The following is a 25253-nucleotide window of genomic DNA, read 5'->3' as shown; positions in this document are numbered from 1 at the left end:
TGTTGTAATTCATGGTTATCTGAGTTACCATTGCCTTCCTGTCAGCTTGAACCAGTCTGGCTATTCTCCTCTGACCTCTCTCATTAACAAGGCGTTTTTGTCCACAGAACTGCCACTCACTGGAAGTTTATTGTTTATCGCACCATTCTCTGTAAACTCTAGAGTTCAAAATTCAAAGTACATGTATTCTTTAAGTATGTATAAATTATACAACCTCGAGATTCATCTCTTTATAGGCAGCCACAACACAAGAAACTCAAAAGAACCAATCAATAAACAATCCAACAAAAACACTATGTGCAGAGGGGGAAAAAACAAATCATGCAAACAATAAAAGTAAACAAGTAGCGCTTAAAATGAAAGTGAGTCCTCAGACACGAAGCCTGGAGCAGGCCCACCATCTCAGCCTCATTATAGCACATAGCGGGGTAAACATCGAGTAACCTGCAGACATGAAGCCCAGAACAGCAGGAGCAGGGCCAAAGCCTCAGCCTCAATGCGGCGAAGAGCGGAGTAAAAGTTGTGGAGCAACAAGCAGAACCAGCCTGGCCCTAGTCTCTGGCCCCGGCACCCGGCCTTTTGAATCCATCTGGCCTGACGTTTAGGTGCTCCAGATATCAGGTCATTCCTCATTCTAGGAACTGGGCCCTGTCACATCAATACTCTCTGGGGCTGGACCCAACTGCCATGTTTTGGGCCATACCCAACCTTTCCAAATCAACCTGACACCTGGATCGATCAAACCTCGCTTTCAGTTTAGGTAGACAAGCCCTGAATCTGCATCTCCTCCTTTCCTTCACTCTGGTCACCCTGCCTTCTTCCCAAATATGTCTCGACTTCATCTCGCACCCACACACTTCGACCTTGATTCAGCCTTCACTCACTGCTTCATTATTTGGATTGATCATTTACACAAATTTATTTACAGTGAAAATGTTATTAATAAAGTATTTCATTTTTATTCTTGTTTTGTGAATCACCAGTAAGTTGTCACTCACTCTCAGCAATGCCATCTTAAACTGGAAGAGAATGTTGTTCATGAAAATCCCAGGAGATCAGCAGTTTCTGAGATACTCAAATCACCCTGTCTGGCACCAACAATCCTTTCCACAGTCAAAGTCACTTAGATGACATATTTTCTTCATTCTAATGTTTGGTCTGAACAACAATTGAACCTCTCAACCATGTCTGCATGCTTTTTTGCATGGAGTTGCTGCCACGTGATTGGCTGATTAGATACTTGCATAACAAGTAGGTGTACCTAATAAAGTGACTGCTGAGTGTAGATATACTTTTGATAGAATTATTAAATTTGCACAATAGAAATCATCCCATTGTGTATCCATTCTCTTTGCTGGAGAAATCTTAAAACCAATCACACTGCTTTGCTACTATCATTGGTCAGGTGCTCATTAATTTCGTCTGGTTAAAATTTCTATCCCTTAATTGTTGCTACATTGATAAAAGCAAAGGGAGTAAGTTCAAAACAAGGAATTTAAAATTTGAACAAAACCAAAAGCAGATACTGTATTTAACGGAAGTAAATTTGAATATTTGATTAAAAGATGTGATGGTCATTGAGCAAGGACAGATATTAAAAGAAATCCAAAAGAGGCAATGTGAATATTTATTATTTAGATTTAATTGTCCTTGAGATAGTGTTGGTGAGCGACATTTTGGAACTACTGAAGTGATCGTGGTGATGATAGGAAACTTCAGAATTTATACCCAAGAACAAAGTTATATTAACAAACCAACAAATCAGAATGAGGTAAGACTTGGCATCTGGTAGTGTTCCTATGTACCATCTGTCCTTGAGAGGGAATGAGCATGGGGAGTATTGCTGAAGAAGTCTTATAAATTTTCTGCAATGCGTTTTGCTGGAGGTAATATACTTCTACTCCAGCTATGCTTTGATGTTGGAAGGAGTCGACAGTCAGTGCGGTGGTTGGGATGTCTAGTGTTGAGCTTCCTTTTGGAGCTTCACATATTCAGGCAAGTGGAATGTAATTACATATTGAGTGTAGAATCGTTTTATTTAATTTGCAGCTTAATAAGGTTGGTTTCTCAACTTTAGATGCACTAGTGTTAATCGGAGCATGTCTTTCTTCACTTGTCATTGGACTACGTTTGGTCTCAAGGTTTAACAATAATAGCAGAATAGGTAAAAATAGTAAATGCTGTAAATTCTCAGGTCAGGCAGTATCTTCAGAAAGAGAAACAGTTGATAGACCATAGAACAGTTCAGCACAGTAACAGTCACTTCAGCCCACCACCTCTACCCATTCAAGGTGCCAATCTAAACTAAACCCATTCATCTACAAATGGATTGTATCCCTTTATTCCCTGCCTGTTTCTGTGCTTGTCTAAATACTTAAACATTGCCATCATATCTACTTATGCCACTTCTGGCAGTATATTCCAAGCACCTACTGTTCTCTATGTTAAAAATAAAGCAAGCTAACTTCAGAACTACAGGCCTGTGAGCCTAACATCAATGGTTGGAAAGTAAATGGAGGAGATTCTGAGAGACAGGACTTATCTACATTTGGAAAAGCAAGGTTAGATTATGGATAATTAGTGTGGATTTATGCTTGGGACATTGTGTCTCATGAATTTGAAAGAGTGTTTTTGAAGAGGATTGACAAGAGCTGGACAGTAAATTATTAGTTGTCAACATGGAATTTATCAAGGCTTTTGACAAGGTCCAGCATGGTGGGCTAGCCTAGAGGATGAGCACACTTGAGATCCAAGATAAGCCAGCCACCTGAACCCAAAATTAGCTTGATGGAAGGAATCAGAGGATGGTAATGAAAGATTGTTCTTTCAGATTGATGGCCTCTGACCCAGTGGTATGTCATAGGGATCAGCGATGGGCCCACCGATCTTTATCGTCTATGATTTGGATGAGAATATAGTTGGGAGTGTGTGGGTAACTTCAAAATTGGTGGTATAGTGGACTGGAGAACATTATCTAAGATTAGAACAGGACTTAAATCAACTGATAAAGTGGGCCAAGGAATGACAGGTGGAATTTAATTCAGACAAGTGTGATGTGTTGCATTATGTTAAGTTAAAAGAGGGAAGGACTTGCACAGTAAATGGCAGGGCCCTAGAGAGTGTTGTAGATTGGAGAGACATCAGGTAGCATACATTGTTACCTGAAAGTAGCAACGCAGGTCGGCAGGGTGGCTGCCTTCAGTGGTTAGGATATCGCGTTCAAGAGCTGGGACATCCTGTTCCAGATGTACAAGATGTTGGTAAAACCACACTTGAAGTATTGTGTGAAGTTTTGGTCATCTGTCTAGAGGAACAATGTGATTAAGTTAGAAAGGGTGCAGATAACTTTCACAAGTACACTCAGAGGCCACTTTATTAGAGATATACCTGTATATAATAAAGTGGCCACTGAGTGTTCATGCTCTTCTGTTGCTGTAGTCCATCCACTTCAAGATTCAGTGCCTTGTGAGTTCAGTGTTACCCTTCTGTACACCACTATTCTAACGCATGGTTATTTGGATTACTGTCACCTTCCTGTCAGCTTGAACCAGTCTGTCTCCTTTGAGATCTCAGTAATGAGGCATTTTTGCCCATAAAACTTTAGATAGTTATGAGTGAAAATCCCAGGAGATCAGCAGATTCAAGAGATATTCAAACCATTCTGTTTGGCAACAACAATCGTTCCAGAGTCAGAGTCCTTTAGATCACATTTCTTCCCCATTCTAATGTTTGACCATGTTGGCAAGCTTTTTGCATTAAGCTGTTGCCAGATGATTGGCTGATTAGATATTTTGCATTAATGAACAGGTATTTATGTGTACATAATAAAGTGATTACCTCATGTTTGTTATCAGGTTTATAGAGCTTGAATTATAAGGAAAGACTAGATAGGCCAAGGCTTTTTTTCACTGAAATGTAGGAGATTAAGGGTTTTTTCTCAAGGTATATAAAATCATGAGGGACAATGAATGGTCGCAGTCATTTTTTTCCTCAGGGTTGGAGTGCATAAGTTGAAGATGAGAGAGCAAAGGTTGCCCCTGGAGGACAGTCTTTTCATACAGAGAGTGGTGGGTATGTGGAATGAGCTGGCAGAGGAAGTGGTAGAGGCAGGCACAATTACAAAGTTTAAAAGATGTTGTGTTAGGTACATGGATAGGGATATAGTATGTCAAATGCTGGCAAGCTCAGCTCAGGAAGACAGCTTGGTCGGCACAGATGAGTTGTGCTGAAGGCCCTGTTTCCATGTTGTATCGCTCTATCTCTTTTAAATTTTTCCCCCTCACCTTAAACCTACGCCCCCTAATATTAGATATTCCCAAACTAGGAAAGGACTGGTATCTACTCTGTCTATGTCTCTAATAATTTGATACACATTAATCAACCTTTAACATTCCATGGAAGTACTTCAAGTTTGCCCAACCTCACCTTATAGCTAATACTTTCCAATTCAGGCAATGGCCCAGTGAATCTACTTTTTACTCGATGGGTCTGTGAAGTGAATACAGGGAGTTAAGAACAAAGTTAAAAAGCAGAACATCGAGGGTAATAGTCTCTAGATTATTTCTAGTGCCAGATACAGGTGAGCATGAGAACAAGAAGATATGGCAGATAAATATGTGACTGAAGAAATGGTGGTTTTTTTGAAATCTTTATCAATGATCTACATGGGAGGATCAAGTGTGTTATATTCAGGTTTGCTGATGATAAGTCATTTTGACATCTATAGCTTTAGCTTAAGACTTATTTAGCAACCCTCTCTAACGTGTTTACTCTTGGTCAGTTTACTTATGTCCTTAAATCATGAACCTTAACTGGGTACATTCTTTGCTTGGTCACTGCGATCAATTTATGTTCCTAAGTGGATTTGTCCAAATATGCTTTACATATAAATTATGTGTTTGTGTTGATTTTACTTGATACTGAAGCAAAATAATAGTGCTACTTATTTAGTTTATTAATAGGCAGAGAATAATCATACCTCTTACAGCAAGAAAATATCATTTTGTAGATATCTCGTATAATCCGCACAGATTGGGGAAACGCTCTACTAGTTGGAGTTGGTGGTTCTGGAAAACAAAGCCTGACAAAGTTGGCATCCTTCATTGCTGGATATAAAATCTTTCAGATCACTTTAACCAGGTACATAGATAATTTGAAATAGTTTTATATTTATACATTGTCGTAGAGCCTTTCACACATTAGCCGATATTGCATATTGAGCAATGGTTCTTGGTTACGTTGAGTTACAAAACTCCTTTGAATACATCCTTCTGCATTGGGCTCCCTCAACCTGCCTACCCTACCTGGGGATGATGGATATTATCAGCCAGGAAAACTGTCAACAGTGGAAAAAGAACTCATTTGTGCATCTTTTTCCTCACTGAAAAGCTAACATCATGGGAATATCCAAAGTCCAAGCTTTGTCAAGCTGAATTCCAGCAAACTTAATCATTTTCACTTATGACATGAGCTAAAAGTAAATGAAGCAATAGTGCTCTCTCATGAGAGAGAGAGAGACTAAACAATTCACTTAGCTCCCAACAATGTTCTGAGTTTCATCATTAAACAGAAATTTAACTGGTAAATTAAGTTTGTGCCAACTTGAATAGAAACAAGAGGCAAGGTATTCTACGTGGATTCACATGCTGGATTTCCATTGTCATCTTGCTCCCTGCAATGCACAGACTAGAGCGTCTTGCATCTGAAAATGATCTTTGACCTCATGCTCTAAGTTCCATCTAACTCTCTTAAATCCACCTTTAGGCAGCAATTCATGTATCTTTTTTGACGATGAAGCATCTTGAAATAGTTTTCTGTGCTGAAGGTGAATGTATATGCACATTGTTGTTTCTGTTATAATGTGCTTCTTTTGATTAATTTTTTCAGAGCATACAATGCTAGCAATCTGATGGATGACTTGAAGATACTGTACAGAATAGCTGGGACAGAAGGGAAGGGCATCACTTTCATATTCACTGATAATGAAATCAAGGAAGAGTCCTTTCTTGAATATCTCAACAATGTGCTCTCTTCAGGAGAGGTACGTTGCTTCTTAAATTTTGTACAGCGCATCTCTGTTCTTCATAATTCCTGAATTTCATTACTGTTTGGCATGCTTACCTTAAAAGGGGAATGATTTAAAAGTGACCTGAGGGACAACCTTTTCACATAGAGGGGTGGTCCACACATGAAACTTTAAGGCAGATTTAAATACTCTATTTGTGATGTTTCATTAACTATAATTAGCTTAAAAATGAAATAACTTATGTCCAAGGTGAGCCCAATGTCAGTGACAAAATACTTAATGAACCAAGAATGTTAGTACATAGTTATATATTCTAATTACTGGTGGAAAGAAGTAATTGAAAAAGATTTAACTTCACTCAGATGAAAGGGAATCTGGCCTGGATGAGTGGATGCAAAGACTGACAGGTAAAACTTCTATGGAAAATTAAAGTCCCTCAATGAAGAAATGTAGCAGAGCTAAATGACAATGGAATTGGACTGTTATAGCATGTGAAGGCTGAGACTAGACCTAATGCGAGTGTAGGTTGAAGCTCTATGACAAGCAGAACCACTTAATTATGGATTACACAGATTTGAACCATAGATCCATGATAACATTGACAAGAATTCAAATTCAGATTTATTTATCACATATACATCGAAACATACAGTGAAATGTGCCATTCACATTACAACCAACACACCTAGGGAGAGGCTGGGGACAGACCACAGTGTCGCCATGTATTCTGGTCCCAGCATAGCATGCCCACAATACTCAGCAGAACAACGCAGAATGTAAAATAAAACAGAACACAACAAGCAACAAAACAACAACAGCCAAATAAGCCCCTTTCCTTTCTCTCACCCTCACTCCCACATATACAGACAGTTCTCTAACTCCAGGATAGGCCTCTGGACCTCCAGTTACCGGTCTCCAACCTATAGCTATCAGACTTTGATTTCCAGACTTCCGATCAATCTTTGAGCTTTGACCTTTGGTATTGACCCCCAGGCTAGCCATTGACAAGGTCCCAAACTCTAGGGTTGAATTTCAGGCTTGTCGACTGCCTGCCCTCATGCCTCATTGTGTCTATATTCACATGTGTAGTGTATTCAATATTTCAGTAATATTTGAGTAATTTTGTAAATATATGGTTTGATTAATAATTTTGTTTAACTAATTCATTATGGGTTATACGTAGGAAGTGTGTGTGGCATATGTCATTCTACCACCACGCCATTTGTATGCACCTAACTAAAGTAAAGAAACTCAGTTCACAAGTATCCTCGGCTACCATGTTTTTCTTTTGACTAATTTCTGGAGTTACAAAACATCACAGTGGGGCCGAGAAAGTTTTAAATCTACCTACTTCTTAAAGCAGAGCACATTTTCTTTAAAAGGTGAGAGAAATGTTAGAATTTTTTTTTAAATGGGCAGGAATGTGTTTCTTTGGAAGAGCAGAAAGAGAGTAGAGTTTAAAAAGGCTGAAAATGGTTGAAATTAACAAGCAACAAGTATGGCCATGGGCTCATAAACAGTGACTATTGGGTGATATTATTAATAAATTTTAATAAAAGCAGAAATGGCTGGCTACATTGAAAAGATAGATGCATTTAATTGGACAACAGACAACTGGATGATGTATACTGAGTGAATTGAGCAGTACTTTAAAGCAAATGAAATAGCTGCTGAGAAACAAGTGCCAGCGTTGCTGAACGGAATAGGTGCAAAGCATACAGTTTTGCTTAGAAATTTAACTGCTCCAACCAAACCAGCCAAAATGAGCTTTTCTGATATTGTGAGCGTAATGCAGGAATATTTAGAACTGAAACCATGGTTGATTGCAGAATGCTTTAGGTTTCATAAGTGGAATCAAAAGGAAGGGGAGTCCATTTCAGCTGACGTGGCTAAATTGAAGAAATTGTCAGAGCATTGTCAGTTCAGTGATGGGCTTAACTGAGAGATCTTTTAGTTTGTGGAATCTTACAAGAAAGCATTCAAAAACACTTGTTAACTGAAGCACAACTCACATTTGAAACAACAGTTGAAATAACTGTATCAATGAGAATAGCAGGCAAAGACACAATTGAGTTGCAGTCAGGAATGAAAATGAGCATAATCAAAACTGCAATGGCTAAACAGAAACGTGCCTGGCTGAACAAATTATGTTACTGTTGTGGCAGGGGCTCACATACACCAGAACAATTCAGGTTTAAAGGTGGAACATGCAGAAAACATATCAAAGTAGGACACATACAAAGAGCATGTCAGGCAGACAAAAATAAATGGTCTGCATAGGGAAGAGTAAAAGAGAAAAAGTCAAGTTGCAGTTTCTAAAAGAGCACTGATCTGCATACTGTTGATGTGACACACTGTGAGAGTGACACAGGACTGGGCAGCCTTGAGATTTACAATGTGATAATTAACAGGAGACAAGCAATATGACTTGCCCTAGAAGTCAATGGTAAATTAATTAAAATGAAATTGGACACTGGCTCGGCTGTTTCGGTCATTCCACAAAATGAGTTTGAAAAGCATTTCAAAGATACTGAACTTAAGCATGCAGATATCCAACTAAGAACATATACTGGAGAAAAGATAACCCCTGTTGGAATGACATTCATAACAGTGAAATACAACAACCAGTAAGTCACATCAAGTTTACTTGTGGTAAACAGGAGGGCCAGCACTGTGAGGACATGATTGGTTGAGACAACTACAACTTGATGGGAGATCATCACCATTTGCATGCCACATTCCCTGCAATAGAGTCAATAAAGCAAATTAAGAAAGGTACTGTATGATGCCACAGCAGTGCTCACAGACTGTATTGGAAAAGTCAAACATATCAAGGGTAAAATAGTAAACACAAGGAAATCTGCAGATGCTGGAAATTCAAACAACACACACAAAATGCTGGTGGAATGCAGCAGGCCAGGCAGCATCTATAAGGAGAAGCACTGTCGACGTTTCGGGCCGAGACCCTTTGTCAGGACTAACTGAAAGGAAAGATACTAAGAGATTTGAAAGTAGTGGGGAGAGGGGGAAATGCGAAATGATAGGAGAAGACCGGAGGGGGTGGGATGAAGCTAAGAGCTGGAAAGGTGATTGGCGAAGGTGCTACAGAGCTGGAGAAGGGAGAGGATCATGGGACGGGAGGCTTCGGGAGAAAGGGTGGGGGAGCACCAGAGGGAGATGGAGAACAGGCAAACAACTAAATATGTCAGGGATGGGGTAAGAAGGGGAGGAGGGGCATTAACGGAAGTTAGAGAAGTCAATGTTCATGCCATCAGGTTGGAGGCTACCCAGCCAGTATATAAGGTGTTGTTCCTCCAACCTGAGTTTGGATTCATTTTGACAGTAGAGGAGGCCATGGATAGACATATCAGAATGGGAATGGGACGTGGAATTAAAATGTGTGGCCACTGGGAGATCCTGCTTTCTCTGGCGGACTGAGCGTAGGTGTTCAGCAAAACGGTCTCCCAGTCTGCGTCGGGTCTCACCAATATATAAAAGGCCACACTGGGAGCACCGGACGCAGTATACCACACCAGCCGACTCACAGGTGAAGTGTCGCCTCACCTGGAAGGACTGTCTGGGGCCCTGAATGGTGGTGATGGAGGAAGTGTAAGGGCAGGTGTAGCACTTGTTCCGCATACAAGGATAAGTGCCAGGAGGGAGATCAGTGGGAAGAGATGGGGAGGATGAGTGGATAAGGGAGTCGCATAAGGAGCGATCCCTGCGGAAAGCAGAAAGAGGGGGGATGGAAAGATGTGCTTGGTAGTGGGATCTCGATGGAGGTGGCGGAAGTTACGGAGAATTATACATTGGACCTGGAGGCTGGTGGGGTGGTAGGTGAGGACAAGGGGAACCCTATCCCGAGCGGGGTGGCGGGCGGATGGGGTGAGGGTGGATGTGCGGGAAATGGGAGAGATGTGTTTGAGAGGGTAAAAGGGTAAAATAGTGTTAACTGAAAATGTCACGCCCAAGGTTTACAAAGCCCACCCAGTTCCTTACACCATCCACGATAAAGTAGCCAGTGAACTAGATTGCATGGAGGCTGAAGGAATCCTTTCCAGCTTGAGTGGAGCCTATGGGCAACACCAATGGTCCCAGTAGCCAAGAAGAATTGGTCTGTCAGGATCTGTGAGGATTTTAAGGTCACCTTCAACCCAGGACTGAAAGTAGATCAATGTCCTCTGCTCAGAATAGAGGATATCTTTGCAAAACCCTTCAGCAAGGTGGACTTAGCTGAGGCCTACCTATATATGGAGGTGGAAGAAGAGTCCAAAGTGTTTCTCACCATAAACATTCATAAAGGGCATTATTGCTAGAATGCAGGTTTTCAGAAATAAAATGGCTTGAGGCATTATGTTTAAGAAAAGCTGTAACAACTCATTTATTGTACTCCAAACACTGAACACAAAGCATGATTTTAAAAAAAGCTTTATGTAATTACGACATCACGTCAAACCAGCCTCTTAAAGTAAAACCCCAACTAAATGTGGTTGTCGATTATGTATATTTCCACCAATTACATTTCCCTACAATACTCGGCTTATTTCTGGAGTTACATCTGCACCTGCACTCTGGCAGTAAGCTATGGACCAGGTGCTGCAAGGCTGCACAGGCATTCAGTTTTACCTGGATGACATCATTGTTACTGGTAAGGATGACAAGGGACATCTCCAAATTCTCAAAACAGTGTTAAAAAGATTAGAAGATTATGGGCAATAAATGTGAATTATTTAAGCCAAGCATCACATACTCTGGTCACACCATTGACACACAAGGATGACATAAGTCTGCTGAGAACACTCAAGAAATTTTGGAATCCCCAATGCCAAGGAATGTGTCATGGTTGTGGTCCTTTTTAGGATATGTTAATTACTATAAGGAAAACCCCAAGGCGTTCTACAAGTATGTGAAGGGCAAGAGGATAAGATGTGAGAGAATAGGACCAATCAAGTGTGACAGTGGAAAAGTGTATATGGAACAGGAGGAGATAGCAGAGATACTTAAAGAATACTTTGCTACAGTATTCACAACAGAAAAGGATCCTGGCTATTGTAGGGATGACTTACAGCAGAGTGAAAAGCTTGAGCATATAGACATTAAGAAAGAGGATGTACTGGAGCTTTTGGAAAGCATCAAGTTGGATAAGTCTCCAGGGCTGGATGAGATGTACCCCAGGCTACTGTGGGTGGTGAGGGAGGAGATTGCTAAGCCTCTGGCAATGATCTTTGCATCATCAATAGGGATGGGAGAGGTTCTAGAGGATTGGAGGGTTGCAAGTGTTGTTTCCTTATTCAAGAAAGGGAGTAGAGATAGCCCAGGAAATTATAGACAGGTGATTCTTACTTCAGTGGTGGGTAAGTTGATAGAAAAGATGCTGAGAGGCAGAATTTATGAACATTTGGAGAGGCATGATATGATTAGGAATAGTCAGCATGGTTTTGTCAAGGGCAGGTTTTTTTTTTAAACTTTTTTTATTGTTTTCAAATAGTTACAGAATAAATGTGTATGAAAAAAAAATGTGTTACCCAGCCCCCCTCCCCTTAACCCCTCCCCCCTAACATCCCTATTAAAAAAAAAGAAGAAAGAAAAAAAAAAGGAATGCCTGGATATTGGAGGGTCCCCACACGCTCCACGGAGTTCGTAATAACTTTAGTGTATATATTTATTTATTTCCCCAAGTTACCAATTATTTCGTCTTCGGAGCACCTATATATTTAATCCTGTCTTTTGTAAATAAGGGCGCCAAATTTTCAAAAATGTTTCATATTTATCTCTTAAATTGTAAATGATTTTTTCAAGTGGAATACAGCCATAAATTTCGTTCTTCCAACGATCTATACTTAGATATGTATCCGATTTCCAAGTCACTGCAATAGCTTTTTTGGCTACTGCCAATGCAATTTTTATAAATTCTTTCTGATATTTATTCAATCTGGATATCGGTTTTATCCCTTCAATATTACCTAGTAAAAGTAATATTGGGTTGTGTGGAAGTTGTATTCCAATAATTTGTTCCAGTAAAACTCTTAAATTTGTCCAAAAAGGTTGAATTTTAGAGCAAGACCAAGTAGAATGTAAAAAAGTACCAATTTCTTGGTTACATCGGAAACACTGATCAGATAGATTTGGGTTTAATTTGTTTATTTTTTGTGGTGTAATATATAGTTGATGTAAAAAATTGTATTGCACTAATCTTAATCGAACGTTTATTGTATTTGTCATACTCTCAAGACATAGTCTTGACCAGTTTTTTTCTTCAATTTTGATATTCAAATCACTTTCCCATTTTTGTCTTGACTTATGGACTCCTTGTTTAATTGCCTGTTTTTGAATCAAATTATACATACAAGAGATAAATTTTTTAATCTTTCCTTTTTGAATTAAAGTTTCTATTTCATTGGGTTTCGGTAGTAACATTGTTTGACCTAGCTTTTCTCTTAAATAAGCCCTTAGTTGAAAGTAACAAAAAAGAGTGTTGTTTGATACTTTATATTTATTCTTTAATTGATCAAATGACATTAATATACCTCCTTCAAAACAATCTCCTATATATCTAATCCCTTTTTGAAACCAATTATATAAAAGTTGATTATCCATTGTAAAAGGAATAAGTCTATTTTGAATTAAAGATCTCTTTGCTAATAAGGATTTCTTTGTCTCATCGTCAACATTTAGCTTATTCCATAAATCAATCAAATGTTTTAATATAGGAGATTCTTTCTTTTCCCGTATCCATTTAGATTCCCATTTATATATAAAGTCTTCTGGTATGTTTTCTCCTATTTTATCTAATTCTATTCTGATCCATGCCGGTTTGTCTTTCTCAAAAAAAGATGCAATAAATCTAAGTTGATTTGCTTTATAATAATTCTTAAAATTTGGAAGTTGTAACCCTCCTAGCTCAAATTTCCATGTCAATTTTTCCAATGATATTCTTGACATCTTACCTTTCCAAAGAAACTTCCTCACATATTTATTCAGCTCTTGAAAAAACTTCTGGGGTAATTGTATTGGTAGTGATTGAAATAAGTATTGTAATCTAGGGAATATATTCATTTTTATGGTATTTACTCTACCTACTAATGTTATTGGTAATACCATCCATTTATCAAGATCTTCTTGAATTTTTTTCAATAGTGGTAAATAATTTAATTTGTATATGTTCTTTATATCATTATCGACTCTTATACCTAAATATTTTATACCATTTGCTGGCCATCTAAATTGGGTTATTGATCGACATTGATTATAGTCTCCTTTAGTAAGAGGTAAAATTTCACTTTTATCCCAATTTATTTTGTAACCTGATACTTTCCCATATTCTTCTAATCTATAGGATAATTTACGCAACGATTGCAATGGGTTTGTTAGATAAAGCAGAACATCATCAGCAAATAAGTTAATCTTGTATTCTTCCTGGTTAACTCTAAAACCCTTAATATCTGGGTCCATTCTGATCAATTCAGCTAATGGCTCTATCGCCAACACAAATAAAGCAGGTGACAATGGACAACCTTGCCTAGTTGACTTTGTTAACTGAAATGGTGTTGAAATTTGACCATTTGTCACCACTTTAGCTTTGGGATTAGTATTTAAGGTTTTAATCCATTTTATAAAAGATACTCCTAATCCGTATTTTTCCAATACCTTAAATAAAAAATCCCACTCCAATCTATCAAATGCTTTTTCTGCATCTAAAGCAACTGCCACACTCATTTCCTCCCTCTTCTGTGCTAAATGAATTATACTAAATAAGCGAGTTACATTATCTGCTGATTGTCTATTTTTAATAAATCCTGTTTGATCCATATGTACTAATTTTGGTAAGCATTTAGATAATCTATTAGATAAGATTTTTGCTATTATTTTATAATCAGTATTTAATAAAGAAATCGGTCTATATGATGATGGCTTTAAAAGATCTCTATCTTTTTTTGGCAATACTATTAAAATGGCTGTCGAAAAAGATTCTGGAAGTTTATGCGTTCTTTCCGCTTGGCGTATTAACTCCATAAGAGGAGGAATTAATAAATCTTTAAACTTTTTATAGAATTCAGGCGGAAAACCATCTTCTCCTGGAGATTTATTACTTTGAAGTGATCCTAGGGCTTCTTCGACCTCTTTCAATGTAAAAGGCATATCTAATCCCTTCTGTTCTTCCGTATTTAATTTTGGAAGAGTTATTTGTGATAGAAACCTTTCTATCTTGACATTGTTATTTTGTGATTCTGATTTGTACAACTCAGAGTAAAAATTCTTAAAAGCTTCATTAATTTCTAAAGGTTTATAAGTAATTTTATTTACTCTTGTTCGAATTGCATTTATTGTTTTAGAAGTCTGGTCTGTTTTTAGCTGCCATGCAAGAACTTTATGTGATCTTTCACCTAGTTCATAATATCTTTGTTTAGTTCTCATAATTGCTTTTTCTGTTCGATATGTTTGGAGCGTATTATATTGTAACTTCTTGTTAATAAGTTGTCTTCGTTTTTCTTCTGTCATATTTCTTTGGGATTCTTTTTCTAATTTTGTAATCTCTTTTTCCAATTGATCTATTTCTATCATGTATTCCTTCTTAATTTTAGAAGTATAACTTATTATCTGACCTCTCAAGTATGCCTTCATTGCTTCCCACACTATAAATTTATCATCAACTGAATGTGAATTTATATCTAAAAAGAACTGAATCTGTTTTTTCATAAAATCACAAAAGTCTTGACGTTTTAATAATATTGAATTAAATCTCCACCTATAAACTGATTCCTCTTTATCTATCATTATCATTGTCATTATTAAAGGAGAATGATCTGACAATATTCTTGCTTTATATTCCACATTTTTCACTCTATCTTGAATATTCGTTGATAATAGGAAAAAGTCTATCCTTGAATATGTTTTATGTCTATTTGAATAAAATGAATAATCTCTTTCTTTTGGATTAATTCTTCTCCATATATCAATCAGATTTAAGTCTTTCATCAATGATAGAGTTAATTTTACTGCTTTTGATTTTGTAACAACCTTTGTTGATCTATCTAAAACTGGATCTAGACAAAAATTAAAATCTCCACCTATTAATATTTTATCATGTGCGTTGGCCAAATTCAAAAAGACCTCCTGTATGAATTTTACATCATTTTCATTTGGTGCATAAATGTTCATAAGGGTCCATAGTTCTGAAAAAATTTGACAGTGTATAATTAGATATCTCCCCGCCGAATCGATTAATACGTTTTGTATTTTAATTGGTAAATTTTTGTTAACCAAAACTGCAACTCCTCTCGCCTTTGAATTAAATGAAGCTGCAATAACATTTCCTACCCAGTCTCTTTTTAATTTCTGATGTTCTATGTCTGTTAAATGAGTTTCTTGTAAAAAAGCTATATCTGTTTTCATTTTTTTAATATATGTTAAAATTCTTTTTCTTTTTACTGGCCCATTAAGCCCATTAACATTAAAACTTAAAAAGTTTAGTAGATTAGTCATTATTTTTTTTATTATATTACTCCAATCTATAATAATACCTAATCTTTCCACTTTCGTGGTATCCTGGGAAATCTTTATAAAAATCTCCGTGTTGCTATGTGTGTCCCCACCAATCATCCAGGCAAAAAGATAGAAGAAAATTAAAATATAAAGAAAAAAACAAAATACCCCCCTACTAATGTTGTGGGAAAAAAACACAACATTACCCCCCTCTGCTGTACGGGTCATGGCAACCACCATGATTACACACGTGAATCCCGTAGTAACCGATCCAAAGCTCCCCAGCCCCCCCCCCCCCCCGCAACACAAAAAAGTATATGTATAAGAAGAGAAAAAAAATACTATTCTCATTTAGTATTTCTAAAATTTTGCTTTTCTCTTCTATAATATCCATAAATGTCCATCACTTCTGTTCGTTGGGTCTATCTTCATCTTTAATCCATTACGTTTGGAAGTCTCTATGTGTAATTAGCGAATAGATGGAAGTTCTTGTACAAACTCCTCCGCTTTTCGATAATCGGGAAAAAAATTTTTTCCCTCCTCCAAAAAAATTATCAGTGTTGCTGGATGACGCATTGTAAATTTATAACCCTTTACCCATAAGGCTTTTTTCACTGGGTTAAATTCCTTCTTTCTCTTCAACAGGTTGTAACATATCAGGATAGAAAAGAACTGGTTTTCCTGCTATCATCAATGGCCCGTTTCTATTTTTGGCACTTTGGGCAGCGGCCTTCAGGATCTTTTCTTTGTCTTGGTATCGTAAGCATTTTATCAAAATTGATCGTGGGTTTTGATCAGCTCAAGGTCTTGACCTTAAGGATCTATGAGCCCTTTCGATCTCAATTGGAATTTCTCCTTCCATTTCCAACTTTTCAGGGATCCATTTTTGAAAAAAATTTATTGGATCTTCTCCTTCTATATCTTCTTTAAGTCCAACAATTTTAATATTATTTTGTCTACTGAAATTTTCAAGCTTATCAATTTGTTCCATAAATTGTTTTCTTTCTGATGCCCAAGCAGCATTTTCATTTTCTATTTTGTCCATTCTTTGAACCATGTCCTCCGTTGTAGTTTCCAAGTCCGTAATTCTTTTTTCCATTTTTTCCTGTCTCTTTGTCATTTTATCAAGCATAATCTCCATTTTGGTCATTTTTTTTCGAGTATTTTTTGATTATTTTTAATTACTTTTAATGTGTCTAATTTACGCATTATTTGCCTCAAAGTCTTTTCTATATTTCTAGAAGGACTTTTAACTTCTTCTTCATCTGATCCTTCCGAGACACTTGACTCTCCCTCCGAGTCGCTATCACTTTCAGTTGCAGTGGTAGCTGGGCTTTGTAGTTCTTGTTGCTCCCGTTTGCGCATGCTCCGTCCTTCGCGTTTGCGCAATTCACGATGACCTTTCCCTTTAGGAATGGCCATTGTTGCCGCGGTCTCCTGTTCTGTATCGCCAGTGGTATAATGTACCTGAGACCGCGGTTCCTCGGTAGACGTGGGCCTTGTTCTTGTTCCAACTTGCGGAATCTTCCCGGTATTAGTTTTCTTCATCTTCCTTCTTTGAGGCATAGCTTGACACAATCCGGAGTAGTTTATAAGTAACTTTTAGAAGGTACTGACTAACTTTTCTTCATTTAGACATTAATTTATTAACTTTTTACGGGAGAGCTGGGTTCCAGCGTCTCGATCCTACGTCATCACGTGACGTCCCCCCTGTCAAGGGCAGGTTGTGCCTTACGAACCTGATTGAATTTTTTGGGGATGTGACTAAATACATTGATGAAGGTAGAACAGTAGATGTAGTATATATGGATTTCAGCAAAGCATTTGATGCAAGGCTTATTAAGAAAGTAAGGAGGCATGGGATCCAAGGGGACCTTGCTTTGTGAATCCAGAATTGGCTTGTTCACTGAAGGCAAAGAGTGGTTGTAGACAGGTCATATTCTGCATGGAGTTCGGTGACCAGTGGTGTGCCTCATGGATCTGTTCTGGGACCCCTACTCTTTGTGATTTTTATAAATGACCTTGATGAGGAAGTGGAGGGATGGGTTAGTAAATTTACTGATGACATAAAGTTTGGTGTGTTGTGGACAGTGGAGAGGGCTGTCAGAGTTTGCATCGGGACATTGATAGAATGCAAAACTGGGCTGAGAAGTGGCAGATGGAGTTTAACCCAGATAAGTGTGAGGTGGTTCATTTTGGTAGGTCAAATATGATGGTAGAATATAGTCTTAATGCTAAGACTCTTGGCAGTGTGGAGGATCAGAGGGACCTTGGGGTCCGAGTCCATAGAACACTCAAAGTTACTGCACAGGTTGACTCTGTGGTTAAGAAGGTATACGGTACATTGGCCTTCATCAACAGTGGGACTGAGTTTAAGAGCCGAGAGGTAATGTCACAGCTATATAGGACCCTAGTCAGACCCCACTTGGAGTACTGTGCTTAGTTCTGGTCACCTCACTACAGGAAGGATGTAGAAACTATAGAAAGGGTGCAGAGGAGATTCACAAGTATGTTGCCTGCATTGGGGAGCATACCTTATGAGAATAGGTTGAGTGAACTCGGCCTTTTCTCCTTGGAACGGTGGAGGATGAGAGGTGACCTGATAGAGGTGTATAAGATGATGAGAGGCATTGATAGTGTGGATAGTCAGAGGCTTTTTCCCAGGGCTGACCCTTTTGTAGATTGACAGTTTCCAAAACACATTTATTTATCCTATCCTCTGGATGGTTCATGGTGGAATAATTTACAATGATATACTCCAAGCGCTGTATCGATACAACTTTACTTCTTCACATTGATACTGACTAGATGTTGTCCATGAGACCTTTCATCACTGTATTTCTTTGTTTATGGTTCCCAGCATCTCTTTCTAGTCAGTGTGTTCTCCCAAAGTTTGATGGGAAACTTGAAATCCTATCTCTGTTTCGAAGGTTTTGACAGGATTGATTTGGAAAGGATGGTTCCTCTTGTAGGAGAATATGGAACTAGAACTCACTCTTTAAAAATAAATTGCCTAATGAAGACAGAGATGAGACAGTTTTCTTTCTCTCACAGAGTTGTAAATCAATGGAATTCTCTTCTTCCATTGGTGATGATAGAAAGTCTGAGGCAGAGGTCAATAAATGATTAGCATGGGGGGGAGGTTGGATGGTAAAATATTACTGTGGGTATATAAAAATCAAAGTCAAAGAAGCTTTGGGGAGGCTCAAGGAGAGGGGTAGTGGCCTACACTTACTCCTAATTCACATGTTTGTATAAGCAGCAATTTTAAGGATGGGGTTGTAGCTGGGTCAGCATGGTGGAAAGTTAATGAATCCAAATTGGCGGAGCTTAAATGTCAATTCAAGTACAGTTGCCCCGCCTTATCTGCAGGGGATTGGTTCTGGGACCCCCTGCGGATACCAAAAAACGTGGATGCTCAAGTCCCTTATTTAACCTGTCTCAGTGCGGTGGAATTTAGGACCCGGCGGAGCTCAGGACCCACCACCCACAGTGTTTCTGTCCTGTTGACGGAAAACAATCACGATTAAAAATAAAGTGAAAATAATAAAGTGATCAGAAAGAGGTGAAACGCCATCGGTCATTGGAAAAGCGTTAGGCTACAGTTGGTCAGCGATCAGAACAATTTTAAAGGATAAAGTGAGAATAATGGAGCATGTGAAAGGCCCAGCCCTGATGAAAGCTACAATTATTACTAAGCAATGCAGTGGTTTAGTTATTGAAATACATACATTTCTTAAGTGTTTTATATGCATAGAAAAGTAAAGTATGTACTATATACTAAGACAAACATTTGACTAACTGATGCTAAATAATACCGGATGTACCTGTTCCAACTTTCTTACAATATCTAATACAAAATATATGCTATGTAAATAGTTGTTATACTGTATTGTTTAGGGAATAATGACAAAAAAAAGTCTGTACATGCTCAAACAACAAGTGCTGGAGAGGGAACTTCCAGGTTTTCCTGACCCGCGGTTGGTTGAATCCGCGTATGCGGAACCCGCGGATAAGGAGGGCCGATTGTACCTTAAATACAGATAATTTGCTACTGCAAATATTTTCATATCACAATAAGCATGGCTAAACAATAAGCTCCATAATTGTAAATACATTATAATGACAATAAGCTTCCTGATGAATCAAAATTGCAGCACCTTTCAACATTTTTTGCATTGTTTTCTTTGATAGGTATCAAACTTGTTTGCTCGGGATGAACTTGATGAAATTACTCAATCACTGATTGCACCAATGAAGAAAGAGTCACCTCGGACTCCTCCCACTTTCGACAATCTATATGAATATTTTATACGAAGAGCTAGAGCAAATCTACATGTTGTCCTCTGTTTTTCTCCGGTCAGTGCCTCATCTATATTATAAACTATATTAAGTAAGTCAAAATTTTATTGTGTTGGAAAAATTGTGGAGAAGGGATCAATGAACAACTGAGCACAAGGGACCAAAACCATTTTATCCAGGTGCTGTTAGTATGAGTGCAGTGCATAATTTAAATACATAGATATAACTAATTTAACATACAATAGAAATGGCTAATTTAAGGAGTTCCTCACACCAGAGGAGTGGCTCTGGAGTCCCAGAAAGTCTTCCAGATTCAAAGTGATTAATATTGGTTTACTATTAATACATATGCCAAGATATAGCTTTTGTTTTGCATACCATCCATATTTTTTAAAAAAGATTCAAAGGTACATTTATTATCAAAGTATACTTCTCTGAAATAATTCTTCTCCAGGTAGCCATGAAGCCAAGAAAGAAATGAAAGGCAGCACGCTCATTAACCCCCAAATCCATTCTCCCAGCACAAAAAAAATACAAACAAAACAGAATAGGTACATTGACCCCCAAATTCACCTCCCCTGCACAAAAAAACAAGGAAGATCGGGCGACAAACACCAAATATATTAAAAAAAACTATAAGACGGGGGGAGGGGATAAAGGTCTATAGTCCAAGCCCATATACAAAACGCAGAAAACCTGGATAATATTTTCTGGGCACAGTGCCAGGCTCTCCCCTCTCCGGTAACAGAATGATCAAAAGGCAAGTAGCTGGCGCTCACCCTCTGGATTCACTTCAATGTTTCAATCGTCCTTGTTGTTTTAATCGATACACAATGCGAGCTTTAATCAGTGAACTGGAGTCAAACATCAGCTTGCACCCCATCCCACAACCTGTCTACCATGAGGTTCATGAACACTGCCTTTGCCTCACGGAATCCTCTCGAAGACTGCAGAGCGCTGAAACACCTAAACAACCTTCAAACAGCAAATCACGGGGTCCAACAGATCCAGAATTATATTCAGTCTTATCAATCATACCATACATAATTACACTGAGGTAGTAAGAAGAATACCATGCAGAATAATGTTACAGTTACAAAAACGTACAGTGAGTGTAAACAATAAAATCCAAAGACCACAGCAAAATAGGTTTGGGAGGTCAACTTTTCATCTTTTAGTGCACATGGGTCTGGTCAATAGCCTTATAACAGTGGTTAGAAGCTGTCTTTGAACCTGGTAGAATATGCTCTCAAACTTGTGTGTCTTCTACCAGATGGGAAAGAGAAGAGGAGAGAATGATTGGGTGGGAGAAGCTTTTGATTATGTTAGCTGCTTTTCCAAGGCAGCGAAAAGTGTTGATAGAAACATGGAGGGGTATAACAAAAAGGGGAGTTTACCAAAAAGGTTAATATCAGGATTGATGATTTCCCCTCCCTTAGAAATTGTTCCTACTATCACAGAGGTTTAATGTTCTCACATAAAGATTAGAATAGAATATAGGGTTAGGATGGTATCAAAGTTAAATTAATGGACAACAGTGAGAGACCTAGATTAGTAAGGGATTTTAATTCAATCAACCATAGTAACGTAGCAGTTAATGGGATGCTATGAAGTTGGGTCATCAGAATTCGGACTTCAGTCCTGGCATCCTCTGTAAGGAGTTTTTAACATTCTCCCTATGGAACGTTTGGGTTTTCTCCAGGTGCTCTGGTTTCCTCCCACAGTCCAAAGTTGTACTGGTTAGTAGGTTCATTGGTCATTGCAAATTGTCCCATGATCAGGTTAGGGTTAAATTGGAGGTTGTTAGGGGTTGCTGGACCACACGGCTCAAAGGGCCAGAAGAGCTTATTCCATGCTGTATCTCTGAATAAATGAAGGAAGCAAGGCAAAAAATTGCTGGGTTCTTGCAGGGAAGAACCTTTCATAGAGAGCAATATGAAGGATGATGGATAGATCAAGCAAAAGAGTGTCATGAAGTTGGGAGACATGATAGATGGAGGCAGACAAAAAATAGATGAAGCCAGGAGGGGGCAGGAGAGAGTGAAGTTGGGGACCAGAACACTTGAGGGAGAATTGAAAAGCAAATGGAACCAGGACTAAATGGCAGAGCCAATGGGGTGAAACTCGTGTGGGCGGTAGATGGATGGAACCAGGAGAGAAGGGGGTATGGAAATAAATGATAGGATGATAGAGGTGAGTACGAGATTGGGTAAAGAATAAGGGAATTGAGAAGGATCAGAAAGGGAGAGAAGAGTGAGAAGCCGGAGTGAATAGGAGGTGAGGGTTACTTACTATGGGAAGCAAAGGATGAAACATATAGTCATGGCAGAGATTTTTATATCTTCCTTAGCCACATGTGGGGTACTGGAGGGGATTAATATCCCGAAGTGCTTACCTACTGAAACTTAAGTCATTTATCCTGCCTCTCAAGCAGTAGTAAATCAAGGTAATTGGACTTGCTGTGTTGCCTAGAAGACATTTTGCCACTCATCCAAGAGGCTTCTTCAGTTCTGATCAATGGTGGGTGGTTTTCCAGCTTATAAACTGGGTATAACAACCACATGAGGGTTGTTAAGAGTCATAGAGGTAATAGACCGTAAGACAGGAGCAGATTTAGGCCATTCAGTCTGCTCTGCCACTGCATCATGGCTGATCCTGGATCCCACTCAACCCCATATATCTGCCTTCTCACCATATCTTTGATGCCCTGACCAATAAAAAAAAATCAATTTCTGCATTAAATATACGCACAGGTTTGGCTCCACTACAGTCTGTGGCAGAGCATTCCACAGATTCACTACTCTCTGGCTGTTCATTCTAGTTCTGGATACCCCCACCATAGGAAACATCCTCTCCACATACACCCTACCTAATCCTTTCAACATTTGGTAGGTTTCAATCAGTTCCCCTACATTCTTCTAAATTCCAATGAGTACAAGCTCAAAGCTGCCAAACGCTTCTCATATGTTAATCCCCTTCTTTCCCAGAATTATCCTCATGAACTTCCACTGGACTCTACAATGACAACACATCCTTTCTGATATATGGGGCTCAACTGTTGACAATACTCTAAATGCAGCCTGACTAGTGTCTTATAGAGGCTCAGCATTATCTCTTTGCTTTTATATTCTATTCCCCTTGAAATAAATGCCAACATTGCAATTGCCTTCTTTACTACACATTCAACCTGTAAGCTAACCTTCTGGGAGTTTTGCACAAGGAATCCTAAGTTCTTTTGCATATCTGATGCTTGAACCTTCTCCCCATTTAGATCATAGTCTGCACTATTGTTCCTTTTACCAAGGTGTATTACCATATATTTCTCAACACTTAATTCCATCTGCCATTTTTTGCCCATTCTTCCAATTTGTCTAAGTCCTGCTGCAATTGCATTGCTTCCTCAGCACTACCTACTCCTCCACCTATCTTCATATCATCCGCAAACTTTGCCAAAAAGCCATCAATTCCATTATCTAAATCGCTGACAAACAACGTGAAAAGCAGTGGTCCCAACAGAGATGTTAGGACTGCATTGTAAGTGGCTGATATGTGGTGCTGTACCCCACCTCCATGAGATCAAAACCCATGAAGTGCAAGCCTTCACAGAACACATCAACTCGGTGGAGAATAACATCAAATTTACATGAGAAGACGTCGAGAACAATAGACTGGCCTTTTTAGACTATGCAGTACTTATCAAAGAAAATGGACATCTAGATATTGAAGTTTACAGGAAACTAACTTACACAGATCAATACCGACAGTTGACTCTTATCACCCATTATAACATAAGTTGTGGGTTATCAGAATACTGCATCACCGCGCTGAGAATGTGCTCATCAATATTAATGACAAGGAGCACAAGTATTTGAGAAAAGCCTTGAAAGCGTGTGGCTACCCTGACTGGGTCTTCTTCAACACAGCAACAAAAAACAGCAGAAAGAAATAAGGAGCGAAGAAGACAGTAAAACATAGTCATCCCATATGTGGCTGCAGTTTCAGAGAAACTCAAAAGGATTTTCAACCTACAGCAAATCCCTGTGTTTTTCAAACCCTATAAACACTCAAACAGAAACTTGTCCACCCCAAGGATCCTACACCCAGACATAAACAGGGCAATATTGTATATGCTGTCCAATGCAATGAGAACTGCACAAGTTGTATATTGGTGAGACAAAACAACCACTTCACAAACGGATGGCCCAACATAGAAGGGGTAATTCCTCAAGTCAAGATTTGGCTGTATATCTACGCCTAAAGGACAAGGGACACTCCTTTGATGTTAACATTGTGCACATTTTGGACAGGGAAGATAGGTGGTTTAAAAGAGGGGTTAAAGAAGCCTTCTTTGTCAAACTGGAAAACCCATCCCTGAATAGAGGGGTAGACGACTTACAATGCAGTCCTAACATCTCTACCCCAGCATCTCCAGAACAGTTCACACTTCCATTCATGCAGAGATAATACTAATAACCCTTTTGTTATCTCTATGACTGTAAACAACCTTCATGTGAGTGCTATATCTTTGAATAACTCTATATTTTATAAAGATATAACTTAATCTTTTTATAAGCCAGAAAACTACCCACCATGGATCAGAACTGAAGAACTGAACAGAACTATCTTCCACAGAGGAGTCCTGACCTGCTGAGTATTTCCAGTGTTTCCAGTTTTTATTTTAGATTGCCAGTATCTGCAGTTTTATTCTGACTTTCAAGAATCTAACTTTGCCTTAAAATACTTAAGGAATATATTTCTACTATCCTTTGAATAGCACTCTGAGGAAAAAAAGAAAACATGTATTTTAAAGAATGACTACTAAAATCAGAAAAATATAACTCAAAATCTGACAAAGTATTTCAAAGGATTTGGAAGCTTGAACCATACAGAATGAAACAAAGTGCAGAACTATAAAAATGTCCAGAGCCAGCAACCAACTGGTTAATTATCCCTTTGGAAAAAACTCTACTAGTAAATATTCCATGCTGTTCCCTTTGTTCCATTGTGTGAGGTTAAAATGGACTCAGCAGGAATATTCCCACAAAATGGCAGTAGTGGGCTTCAAGTCAACTCCACATACTTCCATTTAAGCATGCAGTTGTGAGCCTCAGTGTTAGAATGACTGGTTAGTGAGGATATATGTTTCCTCTGGCTAACAGATAAACTGAATGGGAGAATTAATTAAACTATGTGAATGGGGATGCCATGTTTTTACAGGAAGTGGTTGTATTTGGGGCTGTTGAGATCAGTCAAGAGCAGGTGAGCCAAGCAGTGCAGTCTGGATGAGATTTTTGACAGAAGTGAAAAGAAACAAGAAATTATCATGTATAAGGTGATAACAAAATGGACAGCACAATGCAGCAATGGGGTGAAGAAAGAAATGCAGAAGTAAGGAGTAATGTGAACGACAAAGGATGACAAGACCTGGTGGAAAAAGATGCAC

General features: G+C 38.5%; 1 protein-coding gene across 1 annotated transcript in view; it reads left to right on the top strand.

Moving 5' to 3' along the window:
• Positions 1 to 25253, top strand: part of LOC140732658 (dynein axonemal heavy chain 8-like) — a 952247-nt gene that overhangs the window by 735820 nt on the left and 191174 nt on the right. Inside the window, exons 61-63 of the mRNA XM_073055351.1 lie at positions 5009 to 5139; positions 5887 to 6040; positions 19703 to 19867. Of these exons, the coding sequence (XP_072911452.1) occupies positions 5009 to 5139; positions 5887 to 6040; positions 19703 to 19867 (450 nt within the window). The remainder of the gene's footprint in view (positions 1 to 5008; positions 5140 to 5886; positions 6041 to 19702; positions 19868 to 25253) is intronic.

This window comes from Hemitrygon akajei, chromosome 9 (genome assembly GCF_048418815.1).
Source record: "Hemitrygon akajei chromosome 9, sHemAka1.3, whole genome shotgun sequence".
NCBI lineage: Eukaryota > Metazoa > Chordata > Chondrichthyes > Myliobatiformes > Dasyatidae > Hemitrygon > Hemitrygon akajei.
Note: the sequence above shows the minus strand (reverse complement) of the source record. Positions and strands in the feature narration are given on the sequence as shown.